General features: G+C 38.4%; 1 protein-coding gene across 6 annotated transcripts in view; it reads left to right on the top strand.

Moving 5' to 3' along the window:
• Positions 1–656: 656 nt before the first annotated feature.
• Positions 657–19,379, top strand: part of rapgef4a (Rap guanine nucleotide exchange factor 4a) — a 35,747-nt gene continuing 17,024 nt past the window's right edge. For 4 of the 6 annotated variants that reach the window (XM_056388984.1, XM_056388983.1, XM_056388982.1 and 1 more), the window contains exons 1-5: positions 657–790; positions 4,915–5,057; positions 5,185–5,273; positions 5,880–6,026; positions 18,221–18,293. In XM_056388984.1, the coding sequence (XP_056244959.1) occupies positions 723–790; positions 4,915–5,057; positions 5,185–5,273; positions 5,880–6,026; positions 18,221–18,293 (520 nt within the window). In that variant the 5' untranslated portion in view covers positions 657–722. Of the gene's footprint in view, positions 791–4,914; positions 5,058–5,184; positions 5,274–5,879; positions 6,027–7,321; positions 7,452–12,169; positions 12,406–18,220; positions 18,294–19,379 lie in introns of those variants that run through there. The other 2 variants (XM_056388986.1, XM_056388985.1) reach the window with 2 other exon arrangements.

Genomic DNA, 19,379 nt, shown 5'->3' with positions numbered 1-19,379 from the left:
ATGCTAACTCACAAGTCACATTTAATTCTCATTACTATAATAGGCCTACATGTAATTCAACCATATTCATAAAACAATAGATTTACACTTATTTGTCCGTTTATTAAGAAAATATAATGCAAATATAGAAACATTAATAAACTAATGATTAAATTCTACCGTCATGAAATTATACTGAAAAGTGTTTCTAATATTTTTCTAGATGTATGTAAAAACTGGCAACTCAGTCAACAGTGTGTGTTAAGTTGCACTAACTGTGCGAAAATAGCAGAAAATGACATCCATAGATAATGCAGGTGGCTCATTTTATAAATGCACAGTTTAAAACACTCTTTCTAAGCTAAGTATAATGTGATGTTTAAATTGAACAGATTCCCCCTCCGCCACATCTCTGCTGGAAACTGTTGCCTTTTTTTTCAGCTTTGCAAAGCGAGTCACGTCTTTTTTTTCTCCTCTCAAAACAAACGGAGTATCGTTACTTTTACTGGCTTCACATTCATTACAGCTGATTTAGGCTATTTTATTTTATTTTATTTTATTTTCATCTTAGCTGTGCGAATCTTCTGATGCATTTCCTGTTGATGCTGTGCAGGTGAGCAGCAGCAGAGGCGACAGTTTGCTTGTCAGTGGTGAGTGAAGGCTCACGAAGTGTTGGTCCAGCCCATCCTCCTCCTCCTCCTCCTCCTCAGCCGCAGAAGCAGCAGCAGCAGCAGGATCGCAAGATGGTAGCAGCGCACACTTCTTCACATTCGTCGGAATCTGCCGAGTGGATTATTTGTCTGGATAAAAGGTAGTCCATTTATATATCACGTCAATGTCACTGTCGTTTGGCAATTTTTATGAGCGACGAATAACGAGGTATTGACGATTTTTTTTTCCACCAGAGCTTGGGCGTTGTGCTTCAACACCTGAATTAAAAACATTGATGTCGACTCAATAGTTTTAATTTCCCAACGGAATTGAGACTCTCTGCCTCAGAGCTTGAACTAGGGCATTCATGAAAGTGTCATGAGAAAGATTATAGCCTTCATATCAGGACCATGCAGGATCATACCCGCAATTAGACCGGTGTTACCTTATACTGCTGCTGCTGGCTAAGGGTTTAAAACATTATTAGTTTGCACAACTGTAGCTCTGGGAAAACTAAATGTTGGAGCAAAGATTAGAACAATGATCACTGTATCAAAACTACTAACCTTAGGCAGGCGTTTTATGTTACATGTTTATTTGCACCACTGACTGCATCCATCACTTTGTCTCCTAAATGGACCCTCCAGCTTTTTCAGTTACTCAAATAATTGTGATAATTGTTAAAGTGTTAAACAAACACTGCGATGAAGCTGTTCAGCTACTCTGCTACGCACACAGCAGCCTACATGCAGAATATGGATTAATAACACTAATAACACATCAAAGGAGAGTTTTAAAAAAGATATGGATATTCCCCTTGAAATGTACCTGTGTGCAATAAGCAGAAAAGAAGCTACACTGATGCTATGGCTTGGATAATGCACATACCTGGAGCTATCAGTTTATTTGGGACATTGTGTGCAATCTACAATTCAACATCAAACGGCTTTTGTGGACACTGTCTGAAAGATGTTGATTAAACTTATTTTGGATGTGGTAAAAAAACAAAAAATAGCATGCACTGCTGTCTTCAGTAAAAGTGTATGATTATGAATGTGCCACAAGACTGATGTCAAGACTTATGAGACCAAAAGTATTGTCAATAAACTATTAAAATATTTAAATTCCATGTGGATATCTCATCATCATCATCATCATCATCATCATCATCATTGAATATACTATTTTGAGTTGTCTTACAACCTTGACCTGTTCAATGAGAGTTTAGCTTCAGACTAAATTCTGCCATAAATCACTGTAGAACAGTTGGTGTGATAAATACTGTATGCACACCTGTCTGAAGAGGCACTAAACCAACAAGCAGCTGCTTTAGTGACGGGACCTGATTTTGACTTTAAGTGCTTTAAACGCCTCACAGGGTACATTTGTTCTCAGGTATTTATAAATCATCATCACTTTGAGTTGCCACCGACAGATGCAGATGTCTATCATTTACAGCAAAGAAGTTTTGAAGGTGCTATGTAGTATATGAGTTACACACATTCAGAGTCAAAATGGTGGCAGGTTAACAGGGTGTGTCATACAGTGAGGGATGCTGGACACAGCTCAGATATAACTACTTTAGATATATAGCTATAGTTACTTTAGACACACAGGATGAAGAGGGAGAGAACGAGGGACGCAACAGAAAGGTACAAAGTACATCATCTATGAACAGCAAAGTGACGCAGTGTGCCTGGCGTGTTTACACAGCAATATCCTCTGGTTAATTGTAGGTTCCTGGTTTCCTAGCAGATAGTTTTTGTGCTTCACCTTAATAGTTCTGTTTCTAATTTTGCAATGAAATGCAATGGGTGATGAACATGTATGTTTCAGTGCCCGTTGTATATGGAGACACTCCCTCTGAAAACTTACTGAACTGCACTTCATTACACTACTTCATATTAGAGTATACGCAAAATACGAAAGATGAGTGAACACAAAGGCCGTCAGACTGTTTATATTATTACAGTTGAATTAAAAAGCTTGGCAGATTCAGAAATGTACAAAACCTCTATATCTCACAATGTAAGTGGACTGTGCCTTAGAAGCAGTTCATTCTTTGTTTTATACTTACTGTAACAAGCTGCCTCAGGATGAAAACACTCTGTCCTCACTTGGACTCTATATCAGCACTTTTTGAAAGGTTTTTTTTGTTGTTGTTGATGACTTGGTTGGTTTTCAAATAGACACCTTGGCTTCATGTTTGAAACCCAAGCTCCCACACACATCTCTCTCTCTCTCTCTCTCTCTCTCTCTCTCTATCTCTCTCTCCTGCCTTGCTCTCCTCACTTTGCAGTGTGTGTGTGTGTGATTAAGTACACAGTGGTGAAATAATGGAGAGTAGACTTGCCTCTTCACTATAAAAATGATTTGGGAGCAGACAAGGGGCTCTCACATATTACATGTGGATGCAGGTGTGATTATACAGTCTTATCAGGAAGTGCACAGTGTGGATATAATATGACTGCTCTAAGTTAAAAGCTTACCAGGGAACACATAATGAAGAGCCATTTGCTTACAAGCTGTTGCTCAGTGAAAACACTTTTGTTGTATGGAGACAGAGCAGATAACATAGTACAATAAATAGTTTTCAGCACAATATCAAGCCAGATAATTCCTGGCAGCAGTGAATCAAAAGTTTGTTTCCCTTTCTGAATTATTGATACTGTTTGGTTTCACTTTTTTAAAGGCTGGATGTGGATTTAAAGTTGATGTAAGCTACAGTGCAACCACCCACATGTTACATCAGAGGCTCTGGATTCGGTGTAACTAATGTGGGGCAGTGTAATACAAGAAGCACAGGAGGGGATAGAGTCATAAAGCACACACTGTGATGATGTGAATTTGATCAGCATTTTCTGCTGCAGTGTAAGTCACGCACACTGTTCGAGCTCTATGTGATAAACAACAATGAATAGAAACAGCGCTGTGTATTCACTTAATTATTAAACTTGAAGCAATTCTATGCTTATCTGAAAGCAATTTCTTTTTGCACGATCCACTACAAACAAACAGCGAATTGTTTTTTGCTAAAATCAAAAACTGTGTCAATCTTTTCAATTTAACAAATGGACTTAATGAAATACATTTTACTACACGGCTCTGTGTGACCTTTCAGATTAAAAAACTTTTATTGATGATGAGTTTCTAAATTGACTCCTAAACCCTGACACAAAGTTTTTATTTCAATCTTCAGACCCTTCAGAACTGCCTGTTCTGATCTGTGGACTAATGGAGAGAATTTATTTGATATAGTGTGCTATAATGAGACAAGTTGAAAAGATGTGTTAGGAGTCTTAAGTGATTTTGCCTCATTCATGTCATTTCAGAGTTGTTGTAATTATGAGTGTCGGGCTTATAAATAGGACCACATCGACGTCGTAATTACGACGAATACTGAGATTTTTCTGAAAGCTTTGATATAGTGACTGACTTGTCACTTAGAGTGGATGTTTCATGTTAGCCAATCAGTGCAATTAAACCCACCTTTAATGGATGTGGTGTTCTATTGTCAATGCACAGTATTTGTCTGACCTCATGGAAAGTACATCAGACTATAGTTGTGGAGTATGACCTTCTGTCCAAGGTGCTGCAACTTTGCAAGTACAAGTGATAACACACTGAGCTTAACATGAAACTAAAGGACGCTTTTTTAAACGTTGACTATAAAGATCGACGTAGCCTCTGTGACGTCACCCATGTGTTTCTGAAGGGCGGTTTTGACGCTCAGAGTGGGTCATGGAGTGGGTCGACTCCGCCCTATTCCCGGCTAATCCCAAAATGGGCGAAGAGTTGGGGCGTGTGCGGAGCCGAGATTTCATAGCGGTTTAATAACTCTGGCAAGCGAACACGGATGTAATAAAGCAAACGTCACCGATGACAGCGTTAGCAAAGATGAGCGTCTTGCTCGAAGGCTAACCCAAGGCTAATTAGCTAGTTAACATGCGAAGCTAACAAGCCAGGTAAGGTGACCACAGACACCATGCCGGCTAATTACTGCTAACATATAAACAAAAATAATACTAGAATTTCACTCACCTCAAAAAATAGGAGCACCGACTTCTTCACGTTCTGCTAGTCAATTACCTAGTTAGGGAAATTAGCTATACAGACCAAAACCATATTTGTACCTGACTGTAAACATGTTTATTTCTGTTGTAAAGTTGGCCAGCCTCAGGTGGCCATTCGAGGAACTGCAGACTCCTCAACCTTCTTAGATGATTCATGTACATTTACTTTGGCAGTTATCTGAACATTGTCCTTTTCTCTTTATTTCCTCAGACCAACTGAGCGCTCAGGGGAAGATGTTGACATAATTCTTGCACGTCTGAAAAATGTGAAGGCCTTTGAGAGATTCCACCCCAGGTTGCTGCAGCAGATTTGCCTGTGTGGGTTCTATGAGTGCTTGGAGAAAGGCATCACCCGTAGGTCAAAACACAAGCTCTGAAACAGTCACATATCTGAACACAAAATAGTTCATTAGAATGAATAAGGATGTTTCTCGTAATCAGTTGGTTTTTTACAACATGTTTTTCCAAACTGTTTTTTCAGTGTATCGCCAAGGAGACATCGGCACCAACTGGTATGCTGTCCTCTCTGGTTCCCTGGATGTTAAAGTATCTGAGACGTCAAGTTATCAGGTACAAATGATATGATTTCCAGTTTTAACTCAAAGATGGTAAAACAAATGGGATTTAAAGGTGGGAATAGCGCTCTTCTTCTGTCTAGCCTGTTGGCATATCACAAATCAGCATGTGCTCAGGTTTCTTAAAATAAATGTGTTAATTCTTTAAATTTGCACCATCTCATTCCATCTTTCTGTGAAGACTTGAATTATTTTATCTGTAAACCCCTACTTGAAATTCATCACACATGCAAAAGAATCCACATGCAAGCTTGTTTGGAGTGTGGGCTATAAAGAGCTTTTTACTGGTTAGACATTGCTGAATATTTTTTAATACTGCGGCTTCATGTGCCTGAGTTTGTCTGGGAGCTGATTGGAGTAATTTCTTTGCAGACTGGAGTGTGTGTGTCTATCTAAAACAAGTGTTCAGGTGATTGCCTATAACCTTTGAGAATGATCTGATCAATGCAGAGCACTGCTTCTCAAGTGCAGTGCACAAAAGCATTATTTCTTGAGGAATAAGGACATCACATTAGCACAGCACAGTGTTCTTGTCTAGCTGGATGTTTTATTCTAATGAAGGGTTGATCCATGTAGGGTACTATCTTTGCTTCTGTGATAGGATGCTGTTACTATATGCACATTGGGGACTGGTACAGCGTTTGGAGAGTCGATCCTGGATAACACCCCCCGACATGCCACCATTGTTACACGAGAGATCAGTGAGCTCCTACGCATTGAACAGAGGGAGTTCAGGTCTCTCTGGGAGGTGAGTACTTCTGTCTGCTCCATCTGTAGATGTATCAGACTACAGAAATTCTCTGGCTACATTGTAAATGGTGACACATCTGAGAGATAAACTAAAGGTAAGTGCTTACATCAGAAGATCTGAAAGGTTGTGAGTTAAAGAGTCATATCATTGATGTCTATTTTGTTTTTTTTTTAGTCAGAGGACTAACATTAGAAATCTTACATAAAGTGTACAATTTCTTAAAACAGAAAATGTAAAACATGCATTGAACGTCATTTTCTGGAATGAAATGAGACTGGCTAGAGACGTCTGAGTATGATGGATCTTCATTTTTTTTTACTGAAACAAAATTCACTTTTGATTATGAGGCCATAATGAAACAAGAATCCTATCTGTAGAAACATGTACAATAACAGGTATAATATGAAAAAATATGACTCTTTACATTGTTTTAGTCACTGATTGCAGATGCAAAGTGTATCCATAACAGCTGAGTTGGTCGCTTAAAGGCAGCTCAGATCACTGTACATTTTTCCTTTTAATTTTCTCATCTACCGCGGAGGAGGCTGGTTCAAGCCAGGGAACAGCCACCTGTCTTAGCCTTTTCTTGTTGGAAATGAAATGCCTAATGTGAAAACTGTGACGAATTGAGCTGAGCACAAGCCAAAGCGTAGGTGGTGTAGAGTCAAAGTGTCGTATGGATTAGTGGACTGAGGATTGTGATTTTATTGTGTGGCCCCCTGCAGGAATAATGCGAGCTGTCCACTGTAACCTTTCTGCTCCCAAGTTTGTGTGTAAGCAGTCCAAAACTATTGCTTTTATCGGGGTGTAGGAGGTTTACAACGCTTGACCACTAGATGGAAGTACAGTGCTGAGAAGCAACTCTCTGGTCCTGGAGTGTTTACTGATGTCTTTATTGTGTGCATTGTTTCAGTAATTACCCAACACAAGTGTAAGACAGATCCTTTATTCTGATAACATAAAATTTACTATAGAAGTATATCTTGCTGTGCAAGGCCAAATATGAAATATACTATACTAAATATATGTTAGAGTATGGATTCATTGTGACAAGATGCTAGAAGCATCATTGTGCATGGACAAATTAAAGTGGGTTGCTCTTCCTCAGTCCCAATGCACCACTCTCTTATCCATCTCCTGCTCATGTTGGTTAGTTGGTGTCATGCTGTGCAGAAGCCCCTCTCCTCTCTCAACTCCCCCTCTTTACTGGGCTGGTTTCCTGAGAGACACAGCCCATTTCCTCTGGGACTGAAGGGCACCGCACAAGCGTGTTAAATTATGATCAGTGTGTCTGTGTCCACGCACTGGCCAGCTGCAGTGTGACGGGATACTTAATCCTGGCTGGACGTGTGTTGAGGATCACGTGGAAATACTACTGGGCTACACATTTCACCTCTGCCCTGGGGCAACCTCTTCGCTAAGGTTTGTTCCAGATGAGATTTTACGGCTTCTGATTCTGGTGCCCAGATTGTTGTATGTTGTCCTCAAATCTCTGTGGATTTGGTTGTTATATAATGTAATGACACTGTGTGAAGTGACTGTGTTAAGATGTAGTTTGGCGCATAATGTTTAACAGATATTTACTTTGGAAAATATCTGGTATAGTTACAATTATATTTCTACTGTGTTGGTATGAAGAAACAAAATCATCTTTGAATGACAAATTTTAACTAGTGCAGTAAAACCTTGATTTTTTTTTTTCAGTTAGATTTGAAAGCATTGGATAAATAATTTCTAGTCATGTGACATCTTTTCCAACTCACTTGTTAGAGGACCTAAATTAAACTGTACTGGGGAGTCATTTTTCTGAAAGTGTTATCACTGTCTCATGTTAAAGTCCCCCTCCACTCAAAAATATGTTTTGCTCATTGTTTCTTCACTTGGATGTTTGATTTTCAGTGTGCAGAATGATGTACGACACTAGAGGGCTGTTTTCACATGAATCTGCTGTCGGGGAAAGTTTCTCTCTTTTTACACAAGTGTGATGTGGGAACCTGAAAAATCCAGTGCTCATATCCTTCTTAGTAAAATAGGAATCAGCTTGTCTCTATTCATTAGACCTTTAAAAGGAATGATATTTACATATTAATTTCTTCGTTTTAAAAAAGAAAATCAAAATTTAAAAATATTTTTAATAAGGGAGAAGAGTAGTTTTTAATTTTAAGATTTTTAAACTAATTATGAATGTATGGAGAGAAAACATATCATAAACAAGTTTTTATTCCAAGCAGAGTACTATTATTTGCCTTAAAACAAGTCTGGAGGGGATCTTTAATTTTTCCTCTTTAAAAATGTTTGCATCACTTCAATCACTCATGCAGTTCAGGTTGATTCACAGGTTATCCAAATGAGACATTCACTCCCATTTGCTCTCAGTAGTGCTTCCAGATGTACTTCAGCCAAAAACCATGGCAAAAGTTTACAGCATTAGCATTGATACATGGATCCTCTGTTGTTAGAAGTGCTGAGCTGCCCTTGTCTCACAAGTCAGCAAAACTGTGACTGCAGGGCTATCGAGTCAAAACTCACATAATCAGAGCGTTGACAGATAATCTTTACACTTGCTCCTGGTATTTTACAATTTGTTGTTCTTGCAGCAGTTATGGCAAATTATTTTGCCTGGATATTATGCTTATTTATTCCTCTCAGTTTTACCGCAGTGTAGAAAAATTGCTTGAATCTTGTTAGTGGTGGCATCAGACTTCAGACTGTGATGAACTGTGGTTACAAACTGCCACCAACTTCCCTGGGCTCTGCCCTTCCCTGCATTGCTTTCTGGCTGTTGAAATAAGTACAATTCAGCTACTTCAGACTCGCTTTATTAAATCTGAATTACATTTTGTGATGCATGGAAACATTTAGCTGTGTGAGATTAGTATTCTCATCACTTACAGCCCAGAAAACCAGGGGGAACAGAGACATTTTCCTTGACGCCAGCAGATATGGAGAGAGATAGTAAAGGAGTGATGTTAAGGGGAAGGTACCACTTACCCTGCTTTGCTGAAGAGCTAGCCCAAGGAAACAAACTTATGCACCTCCTCCTCCCACACAGATCTGTCCTCCTGCCTGTGGCCAAGCACTTTTACAAAACTATGCCAGAGTGAACACAGCTTTGCCCTAATGAACCAATGGATATTATTTTTTATTCATGGCTGTCCATGTCAATTATTCAGTGTATATCTTTCTCCTGTTTTCTCCTAAAGTAACATTGTTTGTAAAAGTGTTTTTGTGCTGTACATAGAGCTAATGCATATTTTTGTTTCAATATTTCTTGCATGTGACTGTGGCATATGTGCACATACAAAGGCTCTCTGCCTGTACGAGTGGCCCTTGGACACTACTCATGCATGCAACTTTAATATTTATTTTCTCATGCTGCTGACTGCTACAGCCACTACGATAAGGGCTTTCATGCAGCTTTGCATGTGACAGAAGCTGGATTCTGTTACTGGGAACGAGCAGCTGTGTGCTTGTTTGTTTAATACAGCAGACATGAGCCAAGCTCAGCGCGCACACACACACACACACACACACACACACACATACACATACACACACACACACACACACACACACACACAGAGAGGCATGCTGACTGAAGCTTAGATGGCTTGATCATCAATTCTCTCTTCACTTTGTTTCCTGCTTCCGATGGCCACCGTGATTGAAACAACACAATTGTAATTTGTGATTTTAAGGTCTTATGGTGGCTCTTTTACAGTCATGTCAGCATGCGTGCGGCCTGGACAGAAAGCTTTGTTATTGTATATCAGTTGTGACAAATTTCACATCACAGGAGGACAGTTGCTTAGGCATGTTTACTGCACATGCTTTGAGTAACAGCACTACAGATTTTTGCGGTTGTATGTATTCTGCATGTGTGTTTATGCTTGCAGCATGTCTGTTGGGGGCTGAGCAGAGAGTGTGGGAGGGGAGATTGGTGTGACACTATCATCAGTCCATAGAAGCAGCCTGGAAAGCTGATGAACAGGAAGTGGCAGGGACGCAGCGTGCCCTCTGGTGTCTGAGGATTGGGTGGAGGGGGCTGGAAAAACAAGGCCACATGAATTCTCTGGCTGTTCAACATCCAAGTACCATGTCACAGCCAGAGCCAGAGTCCCTCCAAGTGTACAGCGGATATGTGCACGGAAAGTACAGGAAGATTGTATCAAAAACATTTGTGTTTTATTCCCTTATCTCTGTTCACAGAGCCGTTACATCATCAAAAGGCTGGAATCTGAACTGCAACCTGTAAAATACAACAGGACTACATTTTTAACAGGATAAAAACGGCAGCTGGCATTGCTGATTATTGTTGTCAGTTCATTCATAGTCATGCTATTGTGTGGCTCTAAGGATGGCAATGCCGTAAGATCTCAGCACCTATTCAATAGATTGCCATGAAATTTTGTACAGACATTCATGGTCCCCAGAGGATGAATCCCACTAGCTTTGAGGATCCAACAACCTTTCCTCTAGTGCCATGAGGTTTACATTTGTGGTTCAGAGTGAAATTATTCAGCGGCCGTTGGATTGTTTACCATCCCAAGTGAAAGTAAGGTTTAAATAGAGATTACGTTGTTGGCAACTTGGTGCTGATTTTCATGGTCTTTGTGAACTTTGGTGAGTGCCTGATTTTTGTTTAGTGCAATTGTCTGGTCAAAATTTCAATTTGTCCAATACATGTAACAATTTATCTACTTTACTTTTATCTATTTACCAGTTTGAAATTCTTTAAAATGAGCATTAGAGCCTAACAAAGTTCCTGGCACAGACTCTAAGTCTTGTTTGCTTCTGAATTTAGCCCTTAAAGTCAAAGTGTGTTACAACCGTTTTCACAGGATTAATTAAGGCTTTAGTCAGACACACGAAAAGAGCAACACATTTATATGGGTCAGAGAAATGTAGCAAAGAACTCGGTTGAACCTGAATCTTCCAGTTAAACCACATCATCAGTTTCAAATTTCAAATCAAATTTGTGAGTGACATGAGGAGAAACAAGGAAGATGGAATATGTTCTTCCCTCCAGTGCCACGAGTTGGTACTGTTCCTCATGAAGGAACAATATAATTCAGTCTAGTCTTAAATTGGTGCCTGTTCAATACAAGCCCTTATTCCACCAAATTCAGGATGATGACAAATCCAAAAACAAGGCACTATTTTCCATCACGTTTTTCCTGAAATTGTAGAAGCTGATCTGTTTTGGTTTTTCAATCAGTCGGGAGAGTAAAGTGACAGCGACTCCGATTTGACACAGTGACACACATTTACCCCTGCTCTGTCTTTGTTTCTGTCCCGTCTCTCTGTTTCTTAGTCCCCTCTGCATTCAGATTCTATATGTTTAGAGTCTTTGCCTGTTTTGTTAAGTGATCTTTTTTTTATGCTGTCACATCTCTTAATTTTATAAGTAAAGATAGAGGAAAAAATAAAGAGGACAAGAAAAGAAATAAAGACAGTTTAATAAAAAATTATCACCAAATGCAATGTACAGTTTTAGATTATGTTTGATTAGATGATGGTTATTAGAAATACACAAAAAATAAACTAAAATAAGGTTTTAAAATTATACTTTGACATCAAGGCTCCTCTATAAGACACGGCCAAAAAATGAAATAATAATGAAGGAAACAAATTGATGGATATTGTACTTTTAGTGGAGTAAAAATTCCCTAACAAATCTACGATTAATCAAATAGAGATATTGTAGATTTTAGAAACGCTTTTGGTTAATTTCTTAGTGGGAAAATGCTCAGCGAGTTTAATGCAGCTGTCTTGTGTCTTTGATAAGTGACAGGGTCAAAGATAAGACACCATCTGGTCTCTGTCCTTGAGAGTCAGGGGCTCAGTGATAGGAGCAGGATAGTGGATGGTGCTGTCTGTACATTTGAGGGTTGGTCCGGACAATTCTGCTGTTATGTCCACAGAGGAAAAGGTCTCCCTGAAGAGTTGTAAGCTGATGAAAGCAGCAGGGACATAATTGTAATACATTTTTACATTTCTGCTTATTGATCACTCGTTGGAGAGAGAATGAGAGACAGAGAGAGAGAGAGAAAGAGAGAGAGAGAGAGGGATGGAGCATGCTCTCCTGTGTGCTCACTGACTGGAGTTGAGTAATCACCTAGCAACTGCTGCTCAGAAGAAATGAGCAGCTGACTGGCACTCTGCTGGTCTGAGGCAGTGTGCTCACTCTGCTCTCAGAGCGGCGTGCAGGCGGCGGGTACGCTACTGGATCATGTTGGACCATGCTACATATGACTAGTGTGACACTCTGGGAATCTTAGAATTGGATTTACATGCCTGGATGAAGAGGTTGTGGAGGACCTTCCTGTCATTGCCAGCCACAGTAGGCTGCATTGGAAGCTGCCAGCATCTTTAGGTAATCTTTCTTAAACTTTTGAACAGAGCAATGCATTTGATTCTTGAGAAATGGATTTGGGGCAAGTAAAATATTGCTGGATTAAAAGTCCTGTAAAACAGTTTTTCACTTATGTTGCAGAACTATCTGGAAATTCAGACGTTGTGTTCGAAATAGAAAATTTTGAATTCATTTTCTAACTGTTTCTGTTTTAGAGGAAATCTAATATTTAACGGTCTTCCAGCCAGTTGTTTCCCCAAGTGGTCTGAAGTGTGCCTGTAAGAGTTCAAAATAATAATTGGATGCTTTGAGAACAGTTTACACTAAATCGCTTATGTAATCTGAGGGTGAATTATTCAAAATACAAGAGTGCATCCATGCACATTGATGCTCACAAAGCCATAATGTGCTCAAGCATGAAAGACTGAGGATGAGCTTGAAATGAAAAAGCACTGAAATGACTTTTGTTGATATCTTTACTCATCTGTTGTTATGACAGAGATAAGACAAAACTTATCTGTGGACACACTTAAAGCATAGCAACCATATAAATCAGATAGAGATATGGAGTGTATGTTCAACAGTTTTTCACACCATGGTGACTGTCGCTACATACATACACAAGATACACGGGTAATAAAAAATGACACATTGTTCATGCAGGACAGGGTTAAGGGATATGTGAGAGCTCTCCTGCTGCTGTGAACGGTGAAGTCAGTGTGCCAGAGCAAATACGTACAACAGTTGACTAAGCTTCACTGGAGGAAAACAGAAAGACACATCTGTTACTGCAGACATCCCGTTTTTATGTTCATGTTATGTTTTTATGTAAAGAGCTGTGTGGTGATGAATGCACATTAGTCACGTAAATCAAAAATAATTTATTTAAACTGTGTTAGCATCTTTTGTTTGAGAAAATGGCACCTCCAATGTATATATCAATTACTTTTTCAATTCAAAATTATTATCAAAAGTATAATTAGCCATTTGTGGATAATGTTACCTGCATTTCGAGAGCCATATATGTTCAGTATTTGTAAATATGGTTAGGGTTAGACAATGCTCTCCCTTTGAGTCAAGTTCAAATTAACTCCCACTGTATTTTTGCGCTTGGCAGTTTGAGCAGGGCGTGACATTTTCTGGTTGAATTGTGGTTAAAATGAGCGATTGCACGTAAAAGTCAAAGGTACAAGAAAGAGCAGAAGTCAGTGAAGACTCGAGGGGAAAAGTCCAGAAATTACAATCTTAAACCCAAATTAAGGCTGTCGTTAGAGATTATGCTTTGTTAGAGCCCTGTAAATACAGGCAGCAGTTTAAATCGATTCACTCTCACATTTTGGGTCAATTTTGGATGAATTTAGAAATCATGGATCAATAATTTGTTCCTGATCACAGTGATTCTGAATTAGATCTATTGGATGTGAGTTTTTATTCCTAGTGTCTTGATGTGATGAGGTTTAAACTACTACACATCTACCTGTCTTGTCATTTCACTTTAAACACCTTTTAATTCTCAGACACTCGGATAAATCCAAGCAACAGATCACAATCTTCTAATGTGATGAAATCAGTTTGTACAAATAACAGCTATTTGTTGGACACAGGGTAACCTGTCTGACCACATCATTGTGCTCGCTCCCTGGTTGTCGAATTGTGTCGAAGTATCTGACTCAGTAGATTTCTCCTAAAGGTCTATCTCATTAAACATTTGCACCACTAATGCAGCAGTGGACATTGTGTGCAGTGTTTCTGTGAGTCCCAGTGTGGCATGTTGCTGACTCTGGACTGTCCCTTTGTCAATAAATGCTGATGCGTAGTAACAACTTAGCAATACCAAAAAGCTCCTAAAAGTAATGCACTGCTCTGCTTTGTTTCTACAGCTGGAGATAGTAGATGATAAGGAAATCTCTGTCACTGTTATGGTTATAAAGTGACAGACAATAGGGAAGTAGCTGCACAAATCACACCCAGTGGCTGTTTTATTGTGACATGAAGTATTGTCATACATATTTTCTTTTCTGGGAAACATGGCAAACACATTTAGTTTTTGATGCCTTTATAGACAAAGCTTATAAACTTCAGTCAATGCCTTTTTATGTATTTATTACCACACAATTCCAGTATTTCTGCAGTATTATCTGTTTAACTATAGCTATATAGTGTGAACTGATTTACTGCTCTAATAATCTTGTGGGATTAAATTGATAAAGGTCAATGTGTGAATAATAGGACTGATTCGTTTAAAGGAATAGTTTTACATTTTGGGAAATGCACTTATGGTCTTTCTTGTGTGAGTTAGATGAGAAGATTGATACCACTCCTATATCTGAGAGTGGGATCAATCTTCTCATCTAACTCTGCAAGTAAGCCAGTAAAATGCTGAACTATTAATTGAACTGAACATCATTTTAATTCCTGGGTTTCAGGATTGAATTTACTAATTCAATATAGACAAAGTAACAATGAAGGTGAAATCCTCAGGACCTGCTTTAAATCTACCTGTTACAACATCTCACCAGTATTGATTTGAGTACCATATTTAGAAAAATCACAACATTGCAGTTTCACAAATAGAACAAACTCGTCTTAAGTCTTGTTTTATTGCATTTTACAGGGATCTCCTGTAGTTAGGAATAATGACATATAACTTTATTTTTTATTTTTTAGAGTATCTTGAAACAACAAATTCAAAGTGTTTCACAGACAACAGCATGACTTCAGCTACAGATGATTATTTCTTATTAAATGATATTTTATAGAATTTCTTTACATATAAACAGACATAGCAAGACATGACAGCATCAGTGTCATAACTGGAAATTGTTAAAGCAACATATGAGATGAATAAAAAAAGGAAAGAGGTAAATAGGAGACTGGCACAATATGAGTCTGATATGATGCACATGAAGTCAATTAATGTTTTCAAAGTTATTTTTAAAAGCAAAATGTTCTCTGACTCCAGCCCTCAACTATAGATACTCACTAGTCCTTAGACTTCTGAATGTCTTTGACCCATGAGTATCTTTCCTCAGTTCTTTTCTTGATTAATAGATATAATAATAAAAAATGAATAAAACCCACTACAGCTTCTTATGTCTTATAGAACAACCAAAATATCTTCAATATAGAATGATATAAAAAAAGAAAAGCAGCTCTACATTACAGTTGAGAAGCTGAAACTACATGCTGCTTGGCATGTTTGCTTGACAAATGAATTAAAACGAGTTAATCACTTATTAATTACCTATCGATTTTCTGTCAACTGACTAATCAATTAATCAACTAATGGTTTTCAGTTAAATATAACATACAATACACTAATATACAAACAAAGGGTAAATGACACCTGAAAAGGCAGCGGTCTACAGTGAGCTGGAGGGTGTAAAACGTAGAAACAGGTCTATTGTGTGTCTTAAGAGGCAGAGACATCATTACTAACAAAACAGAAGTGAGTGCTTTTTACACACCTGACAATGGTCCTAATCTCCCTCTAAAACAACACCCCCACCCTGCGCACCGGATCCAACCCCTCAGGGAGGCCGGCTTTATTGGCTCAGAGGGGTTAAGTTCATTTGTTCATGTGCAGCTCAGTTTAAGTGCTCCTCCCTAATCCTAAATCCTTAAAGTGTCAACAAATACAGATAGGCTTGTTGAAGTGACTCTCTGAAGGCTTCATGTCTGCTGCGCTGATTAACTTCAAAAAATGAGTCAATCTGATGTTTGCATGTGTACAAAAACCCGTCCTCCACAGGATTTTCAGTATGGTTTTGAGTATGGGGTTGACTTTAATCTAGATCTTTTAGCATCTCAATAAAACGGAAGTCAGTTCTTATTTTGAAGTAGGGACGTGGAAATGTTTTTAAAAACTGAGGTCACTGAGACATTTCTAAACTACTTCTTAATTGAGGGGAAAAAGCTGTGTGCCCCAGGAGGGTTACTAAAATGATTAACTGACTTCAGAGGGAGGAATTGAATTTAAAACATGACCTCTGAGAGCACATTACCATCCAGGAACAAATGGCTTGAGAGTTCTAGCTTTCATTCGGTCTCCTCTGACCGGGAGATAGGAAAGTAGAGAGAATTGGCCGGTCACTAAGTGGTCCTCAATCAGTTTTTTATTGACCTAGAACACAGCTTCTGTGGCACATAATAAGTTTCTGTTGACTTCTACGACCAAATAATATTGAACAATTGGCTTATTCTACAAATCGTTTAAAAACTGAGTTTAAAGATGAGACAATTTTACAGGATAATCAGTGTGATGAGCTTTTAAACATGACAAACAAAAAAAAGAGAAGGGAAAAAAAAGAAAAATATCGCTGACTCTGTTTTTTTCCATCTAAATATGGCTTTCTGATGACTTAGTATTAATATAATCAGATTTATAGTAAAATATTACCATACCATGTAATATTATTCCCACCATGAAACATTTCCCAAAATACCTTGCATATCTACAGTAACTTAAACCGCACATCTTCTACAGTGAGGCACTGTTGAAAATACAGTATTGCTATAAATACAACAGAAATCATCTATATAGCAGGTGAAATCAATCAACCCTATGAACAGATTTCCATTTTAAAAAGCAGATAGCCAGAACTTGAGTAAAGGAATAAGTTTTGGGTTTTGGGTGATGATCAGGATGTTGAATTTCCAGCATTAGACAGTTGTTGTTTTTGCGTGGAGAATGGCTCCACATTGGCAGAGATGTGTACTCTCCCACTACATCCCTGTCGTAAACTGCATAAGGTTGACGTGTCTTTATGGCTACGGTGGGATTGACCTCTTTGCGCACCAGTGTCATGAACAAAAACCTGACATTTATATGAGTGCACGATGTTCATTACATAACGGCTGTGATGCTGCAGGGCACAGCGATGGCATAAGACACATAACAGTTGTACTGCTATGCTCTGTTTGCTCTGTGGCTTTCTGCAGCTTGCACAACATGAAAGAGTAAGTACTTACGTTCTTGATAATTAAGCCGTATCATCTTCACATTTTCATAGTTTTCACAATAAATCATAACAACCACTCATCTTGTATTCTTCCCTCTTTGTGATTATTTCTCACTGAACCCTACTTACATTTGCGTGTCTGAACTAATGAGGACAAAATATCAGCAAACACCCCAAACTCTCAATGGCTTTCTCCTTGTCCTCACATCCTGGAGGCAAATGATGACAGAAGGGTTTTTTTTTTCTTTCTTGTTGGAAGAGACAGAGGGAAATAACATGCAACAACAACTTCCAGCCACAGACATTTCATTTAAAGTGATAGATCTGCTTTTCCAAGGAGGTAATCTGGTACAGTAAAAAGAATTAAAAAATCACATATCGCAGAAGTATCAGGAGCATACAGTATCTTCATTAAATGACACACAATGCATGTCCATTGCTGTTTTCTTTTTCAGCCGTGCTAGCTGCATGGCTCTAGAGATGTCAGTGTTCCCGAGTGAAATATCTATTGAATGGATTAAGATGTAATTTTGTGTAAAGTATGTATCATATTCACTTTTCCTCTGGTGCCACCACGAGGTTGACGTTTGTGGTTTTGTGTGAATTTGCCATAACATTTGATCAAATACCTTCCCAAATCAGCCTCAGCTGTACTTTGTGTTAGCACTAATTAGCATGCTGACATGCTAAACTAAGATGTGTTAGCATTGAGCTCATAGCACCGCTGTGCCTAATTACAGCCTAAAAGAGCCACAAGCATGGCTGTGGACTCTTTGTTTATGTGTTGGGTTTGTTTAGTGCACAAAATTTGTGTAATTGATATTTTCTGGTCAGTTATGATTGATTTGTTCTGGAATTGTCTTTATTTTTTGTAGAAATATCATCAGTGCATGGCTGGACTCCTTGCCCCACCCTATGGTGTGATGGAAAGTGGCTGTAGTGCTGACAGTAAGTAGCCCTGCATCGCTCTTTACATATCTGAGTGGTTTAGACTCTTATCACATTTGATTGTCGTGGCCAAAAGAATTCACAATAACGATATTATAGCCATATCTATACATATTTTGCAAATGAATTAGACTCAAATATGAGTTTAGGAGATAGTCTGTAACCAAAACTGTGCAAAAGCATACAAAAAGAACAATGACACTGAATGGTCGAGTTAATAGTGAAAAGGCAACCTGATGAACTGATAAAGAAAAGATCCACAAGGCTTAATATCGGCCAACCCAATATTATCATATGTGCATTTTTTACACTATATTAATATTTTACCTTTTAGATATCACAGCAATACCAGTATATTGCAACACCTCCAGTTTGTATGTAGATATTCTTTGATGTAAGAATTCAAGGAAGAATTCCCAAATTCCCAACACTGTTTACAGTAAATGGCTTCACTCTCAATTTATAAACTTTCCCAGAATCAAAGCATTGATTTTTTTTCCCACTCATGTATAATGAGATTTAATATTTCTTAAGCAGTGCAATATAACGTAGTTTCTTATATTGTACAATATGTAATAATATTTTTATTTTTATTTTTTTCTGTTGCAAGGTAACTCAATATTGACTTAGCTTTGCTCAGACAGAGACCTTAACTTGCTTCAAAGTCATGTACCATAAACATGATGAACAGCAGAGTCCAGAGCCTGATGGCTTACTGGCAGTGGTTTTACTGTGTAGTGTTATGCATTTTTAAGGATAGTTCATAAATGATGGAGAAAAAGAAGCGACAATCTGAGTCCCCACTCATCATAAACGTAGAATTTGAATTTGAACTACTGTAATGTTTTTTGCTGCTTTTTAAAAGTGGATGTGTCTGCTTTACTGTTCCTCACTGTTTCGTGCTATGAAGCAGTTCTGTAACAGTAGGGCTCTGAGTATTTTTCCAACATACAGTACAGTACATAGGGGATTTACAGTACTGCGCTCTATGCATGAATTCACAACAGAAATCACACAAGCATCAAGCAGCTGCAGGCTGATGCACTTACTTGTACAGTACATTCACAGCAGCTCAGTGCTTTTGTA

The sequence above is a fragment of the Seriola aureovittata genome, chromosome 11 (genome assembly GCF_021018895.1).
Source record: "Seriola aureovittata isolate HTS-2021-v1 ecotype China chromosome 11, ASM2101889v1, whole genome shotgun sequence".
Taxonomy (NCBI): domain Eukaryota; kingdom Metazoa; phylum Chordata; class Actinopteri; order Carangiformes; family Carangidae; genus Seriola; species Seriola aureovittata.
Note: the sequence above shows the minus strand (reverse complement) of the source record. Positions and strands in the feature narration are given on the sequence as shown.